The sequence below is a fragment of the Cynara cardunculus genome (genome assembly GCF_001531365.2).
Source record: "Cynara cardunculus var. scolymus isolate 2C chromosome LG 1, CcrdV1, whole genome shotgun sequence".
Taxonomy (NCBI): Eukaryota; Viridiplantae; Streptophyta; class Magnoliopsida; order Asterales; family Asteraceae; genus Cynara; species Cynara cardunculus.
The window spans coordinates 44,068,805-44,076,067 of record NC_037528.1 but is presented as its reverse complement, the minus strand read 5'-3'; the positions used below and the strand labels follow the sequence as shown (position 1 = coordinate 44,076,067).

Genomic DNA, 7,263 nt, shown 5'->3' with positions numbered 1-7,263 from the left:
TGAATGTAAAAAACAGGGCCAAACACAGTGGCCAAAAATCTGTTGAAAAACAGGGCCAAACACAGCTATAGGGGCTGTTTGTGACCAAGCGAGACTGGTGACTGATGAAGAAGAAGAGAACGACGAGGGTTGCTGGCGATTCCTACAGATGAAGAAGAACAAGCGTCATATGGACTGATGAAGAAGAATAGAACGACGATTAGAGAAAAAAGGGAGGGTAAACCTGGAAAAATATGACATCTGAATCGTATGGAGGGCTAGAGGGTGAAGGAGCGAATCAGATGTAAAGTTTTCATTCAGACCTTTTTAAAAACCYATCCAAACAAGAAAATGTCTGACCGAATCAGATCTTAAAGTCTTAATGGTATCATTCAGACGTAAACAAACAGCCCCTTATTCCAAAAAGAGGGATATAATGGTCTTTTTTACTCAATCGACACTTAATACAAAGTGTTTGGTAAACAAGAAAATACAATCTGTACTTACTCTAATCTGACCTTTTACCACAGTCAGACCTCTTACCCGAATCAGCACTTAACCAAAAAAATTGGTAAACGGCCCCTAATAAGGGTTAGGTTATTGGTTATAGTTTCAGATGAAAGTCAGAGCTTTTCAGCTTTTATTTTGAAAAAAAAATCAAACAATTTGAAAAGGCAAACATCTAAATGGATCAGACTTAAGAGGATATTAAGAGGTGTTTTTTTTAAAAACAAACAATTTTTAACTCTTACTCGGTAAACACTTACCAATAAGTGTTGGGTTATATGTAAGGACTAAAGATGTAACACATTTATTTTAAGGCAAAAAATTGAATATTAGTGAATAGTTGAGGGACTGGTTCTGTAACTCAGTGAATCCTTGTCGTTCAGAATAAACCCTTTCATCCCTGCACAGAATCCTTGTCGTTCAGCTTTGGAGGAATCATCACGACTCTATCTCCGGCGCCACCTTCACCAGAAACAGTTTCTACTCCGCCGCTGACCGACTTTGCAACTCTTCCATTAGCAGGTGATTCTTGATCTCTTTCTCACTCCCTATCGTAAACTCTCGATCTCAATCATCTAGAACTTGTTAATTTTTCCTTGCTTCGAACATTGAAATCGTGAAATTAATTTTCCAAATTTTATTTTATTTTGTTTTTCGCTTTTAGGGGTTAGTTTAACAGATGAATTCTGAATCTCTGTATTTGATTTCTTAAGACCTTATTTTCGAGCCCTAGTTCACTAGATTCGTAATCATAGGTTAAGAATTTGACGTTGTGACACTGTGTTTCATGGTGAGTCTAAAGTAAAATTGTAAATTATGGTTAGGATTAGAGGATTCAGGAATGTCATTTAATTTATATCATGAATTATGATGGAAATTTCATAGATCTTTTTTTTGAAATGTCACTACAGCTGCGATTCTCGTTTCATCTCAACACCATGCTTGAGTAATTCGATCCTGGGTTTGCAATTCTTGGCCCACAAGAGTCACTTAGCTTCATTGAGTGTCAGTGCCCTAATACTCTAGAAACATGACTTCAGGCTTTCCTGTTTATAAATACCATCACCCCCTTCTAATGGAGCGCACCTTTGTTTTAGAAAGTTCCACTTGATGCTTTAGGGTATGCTTCTTTTTCTCCATTAAGGCCTGTCCTGATACAGGTTTCCGGTTAGAGAAAGCGGTAAATGATCAATTGTTGTTTGTTGAACGTTATGTTTTGATATTGGATGTGTATGTCTCTTGATCAAAGGGTATAATTGAACAAAGTCTGGGCTGAATGGGAAATTGGAGTCCTAGTGGCTTATATGGCTAAGCGAATAAGGAGCTGTTTGGTTGTTTTTTTATTAAGGCATGTATGGATTAAGCTGTCTATATGAATTAAGTTATCTGAATAGATTAGGCTAAATAGTTGTTCATTTGTTGTGCTCAATAAATGGTCTAAATGACAGAAAAATGACTATTTTACCCTCACACTGATCAAAATAAATGTGCTGATTGCAAATTCTGAATGATAAACAAGAACATCAATTTTACAACATGATTTAACCAAAAAAAATGCAAATTCCATGGTATTATCACATTTTAGATACATTTATAAATGCTTACATTAACCATCACACTTTGATCCAAACCATCCCCATATAAAGTCAATTTCATGTCTCCTGCTAGGTTGCTAGTACACGCCCAGTAGGCCTGCACCATCCGTGTCAACATTAGTTTACAAGCTTTTCAACAGAAGCTAATCCCCCACATTGCAGCAATCTTTCCTGAGACATAACATCACCAGGCGGCCCCTTTCTATCATCTATACTTATATCAACACCATGGTCAAGGGATATCAATAAAATGATTATAAGTTCAAAATCAATTATAAGTGAACCAATCTATTAAACCCCAACAATAAATCATTATAAGTGAACCCATCGAATTCACTTGTATTCATCAATTTATTAAATCCCAGCAAAAACCTTGGGTGCATTTTTATAACTCATTTTCTCACTCATTTTATCAAACACCTTATGTGCATTCTTCACTCCATCATATATTTGAACATGTCAACCATATAAAAATGAATCCAAGGAAGATTTGAAGATTTTCGCATCCCAGAGAGTGAGTTTTACCAGCGAGCAGAAAGGGTAAGAAGAGATGAGATGGTTTTGTTGAACCTATGTTGGTGGTGGTGCTGGTGTCTCCTTCATTGTGGTGTCGGAGGAACGGAGATGGTGGCTTACTGAATAAGCTATAAGCCTCATTCAGCCCATTAAGCTCTTTCCAAACAGGCCCTAAGTCGCTTGGACAGTTAAGCACATTTTAGCCATAAACAAACAACAATTTAGTTTTGTAACTTCAATTTTTTTTTTTTTTTTTAACTAGGATATGATGGTTCAATTGAGTCATTCATCACTTTGCTTGATCCAAATCAGTTATATCAGTCTTAGCAATAAAAGGGCCACCTTTGCTGGTTAAAACTTTGAAGTCACATATGGACTTCACTTTGGGATGGAGGGAGTAAGGTTATTTTTTCATTGATGGCTTGTGATACTGTAATAGCTTCATTTTCTTTATGAATATGAGTTATACGCCTAAGACCCTCCATAGTGTTCTTGACATGAGCAAAGTAGTTGCCCAGTTGGACCTGTTACCATATTGGCTATTTTTTGTACTAGGCTCCCTAATTATTCTGCATGCTCATTACCTGTCTTTCATGCATTATGTTTGTATGCCTTACCAATTACCATCCCATTCTCTATCCGGAATAACATTAACTTCTCTCTATGCAAAAGTCAAATGTAAGTTGTATGATAGTTCATTGAAGACTAACTTAAACATCATGGAAGCTGGGAAGAAGTGAAGATCTCAATTAGGATTATCCCACAGGAAATAGGGAAAGAACTATGTTCATCTTATCTCTAGAAAAGCATATATCCGCACCTATTTGAGGAGTTTGTCATTCTAGTTGATTCAGGCATATGATATTTGAATGTCTTTTCCAGTATTTAGCAAGTTTAAGGAAGATAATTGTGATTTGCCTCCATGTTTGTAGTGGTTAGTTAGCTTAGCACTGATATCATAAAAGCATTCCTACTCTGATAGTGGAAGTATATTCACTGCTTTCCTCAGCTATCTGATGAGCTGTTTGGGATGCTTGTTATTTTTTTTCAGATAGTTCTCTAAATTCTTTTAATTAGCATTCCGTTTTTTTCTTCTTCCTATTCATTGATATAAGATCACTCCATGAAACAAGTATGCACTTCTCCACATTTATGCATTCATATATTGATCAATATTTTTTATTTTTGTAAAGTGAGATCACACGGTAGTTTTCAAGTAGCCTACATTAGGTGGTCACCTCTGTTGCTTTATTTAGGTCTTATAAATTTTCTTTCATTTATCTTACTTGGCTTAGTCATTGCAGTCGGAAGAATGCCTAAGGTGAAGACAAATCGTGTTAAATACCCAGAAGGATGGGAACTCATAGAACCAACTCTTCGTGAATTACAGGGAAAGATGAGGGAAGGTTTGGCTGCTTCTGTAATCTTAAAGCTCCTCTTTTAATTCCGTCTTTTTATTTTCTATTTTGCTGATTGTTATTTTGATTGTTGTACTAACGGGACATAGCTGAGAATGATCCACATGATGGGAAGAGAAAATGTGAGACCCTGTGGCCTATTTTCAAAATTGCACACCAGAAGAGTCGCTACATCTTTGACCTTTACCATCGTAGGAGAGAAATTTCAAAGGAATTGTATGAGTTTTGCTTGGATCAAGGATATGCTGACCGTAATATCATTGCCAAGTGGAAGAAGGTGAGCCACCTCGTCCAATTTTACTGTAAATAGCTTGAGCATACTGTTTGAAATGATTTAACTACTTTGACAACTGTTTGAGCATACTGGATTTGACTACCTTAGCCTTCTCATTAGCATTGATAAACCAGAAGGAAGTGTGAAATGATGAGGATGGGTTGATCAAATAATTGTAATCATTGATTTATATTTCCAAAAGGAAAACAGATTGGTGTTTTAAAAAGCAATGTGTCATAATTACTTGGGTATTGTTTGGCAAAAATAAGCTAGCTTATTTTCTGGGTACATGTTGGAAGCACATATGCTAGCTTATTGAAACTGGTAGCTTATTGTCACTTTTTCCAATTATAACACTCATTAATATTAATTATATATAAATATCAATAAAATTTGAATATTACTAATATTAGTAAATATCAATTATTAATTAATATAAATTGAAAATTAGTTAAAATTATACATTATACATTAATATTATTTATTAATTATTGATAATAATCATTAATCATATCAATTATTTTCATATTATTATTTTTTTAATTATTATTAAATATATTTAGTTGTCAAAACGCAAATATAACAATTTTAATAATGGTTATGTAACATAAAAATTAAAATTATACTTATTTTGTTTCTTCCAGAATAAAATGTGTTAAATAATTTAGAATAAAATATTTAATTTAATTATTAAATATATTTTTTGAAAAAATATTAATTTATTAATTAGGATATGTGAGGTAGACCATTTTTATTTTTATTAATATTATATGCAATTGTTATTTAAAATCACAAATAATAGATTTTTTTTCTAAAATTTGTTTTATCAAATTCAAATATTGATAATTAGAATAATGAATTTGAAATTCTTTTAATCAATATATTATATTTTTTAATTTTTTACCATCTTGTTTGTATTAGACAATATATTATATTATTAGAGATTTGTTTCAATTATATTCTGAAATATTATAACTGATTAATTTTTCAAGATATCCTTTTTGGTCATTTTACATTCTCCTCAGCTAGTTTTGTCAAACATGATTTGTTCATCAGCTAGCTTAGCAGCTACCGGCTAGCTTAGCAGCTACCGGCTAGCTTGCCAATTCATAGCCATAATATTCTTGGATATCAGCTAGTTTGCCAAATATAGCCTTAATATTCTTGGATGGGAATGCTTTACAACTAGTATTGGACAGTGGGAGCAGAATTTGTGCGTTCAGGTAAAATTCATGGCAAGTGACAATAGACAATCATCTTTAATTGCTTGATTGTTTGCTTTCATTTTTTTCCCTTTTGCATAAACCACATCAGAGAAGTTCTGGATGGGGATTTTGTAGTTCAACCCTTCTTTTAACTTGCTTAGCTGTGAAACTAAAGTCATAATCTGTCCTAGCGATAGAGGTGTGGGTGTAATCCTGATGTGTGAGGTCTCGGGTTCGAGCCCAGACACCACCCTCTGCCGTTTGGGATGCACACGCAATTTACCTTTACCATGATGGCTGTTGGACCAGTGCGGTGGGGGCACTTTAGAGGGTGGCGATACCCCCTTTTTTCTATTGATCTTTTTATAAAGTTTTATTTGCAAAGAGTTTGTTTTTTCATTGGCAATTAAAGATGATGTAATATCCGGCCCACATCTGTAGCAGTGTGAATTGGTTATGGAATACCACTAACTTTCCACCATGATTTTAGTTGTTTGGGGATTATATAGAGTTACAAAAGTATGCTAGCGCCTTGAGGTGTAGTGGGTTGAATTCTTGCATTTGTTCTGTATTCCATCCAGGCATGATGAGCACATCAAAAATTTATGTGGGGGATTTTATAACATTCCACCTCACATTGGTATAGAGTGAAATCTCATCCTCTTTTAAGTCGTTGGTTATGGGTTGCCATTAACTTCCTTCCATGGCTTAGTTGTTTGGAGGTTACTTGGGCCAGAAGGTTGCTTTCAGCTTGGGATACAGATGATGAATAATAAGAGCATCTCCAACAGATTCTCAGATTTCTCCAAAAATGATTACTTATGAGATGATTTTTTATTCATTCTACCAATGAGATCCCTAGAAATTAAATATTTAGGAGAGAGAAATAATATTTTATGAGTTGTATTGGATATTTTAATAATATAATTAATTGTGTAATATCCAAAATAGAGAATCTGTTGGAGATGAAAATCTTTTTGGAGATTTTGACTTTGTACTTCTCCATTTTGAAGAATCTGTTGGAGATGCTCTAATGATGTTAGTTGGGACTTTTTGTAATTCGACCTTGTTATGAACTCTCTAGGTGCGTGTGTTGAAAACAATTGTTATATAAAGCATTCTCATGATCTGCTTTTGAATTTCAGCCTGGCTATGAACGACTTTGCTGTTTAAGATGCATTCAACCACGTGATCACAACTTCCAGACAACATGTGTTTGTCGAGTCCCCAAGCACCTACGGGAGGAAAAGGTTATAGAATGTGTGCATTGTGGTTGCAAGGGCTGTGCAAGTGGAGATTGACCGCTTATCTTGCACCAACCATCTATAGGTACTGCTGATGCTCTCATGTTTTGGTAGTTGCCATCATCATATGTATTATCGTCAAACATAATTGAACCATATCACTTGTTTGAGCATTGTTAACCATGTTTTACGGGCTAATGTTTGGTATAAAATGGTCATGTCATATATGCTCATGTGCCGGTGAATTATTACTGAAATAGGGTCCCTATGGTTTATGAAACTAGAAGTGAAGGAAAAACACAGAGAGAAACAAGAGAAAATGGACACAAAAAGGAAGCAATCAATACATTTGGTGATTTAAAACCAAAACTGGTATATGGTATATAACAAAATTAAAATGTTGATGCTTCTCAAATGCCATCTTAACTCTGATATTGCCTTTATACATATGCCTATATGCCTGCTATAGGGTGATTAGCAATAGAAACACCTCTTTGGTGAACACATTAGATCAGAGATTCTGAG

General features: G+C 34.5%; 1 protein-coding gene across 1 annotated transcript; it reads left to right on the top strand.

The window, feature by feature from the left end:
- Positions 1–897: 897 nt before the first annotated feature.
- On the top strand, positions 898–6,969 carry LOC112529387 (protein BUD31 homolog 2). Its single transcript, XM_025140658.1, has 4 exons — positions 898–1,008; positions 3,902–4,003; positions 4,105–4,292; positions 6,640–6,969. The coding sequence occupies exons 2-4, from the start codon at positions 3,910–3,912 to the stop codon at positions 6,793–6,795; spliced, it is 438 nt and encodes a 145-aa protein (XP_024996426.1). The 5' UTR covers positions 898–1,008; positions 3,902–3,909; the 3' UTR covers positions 6,796–6,969.
- Positions 6,970–7,263: the final 294 nt, after the last annotated feature.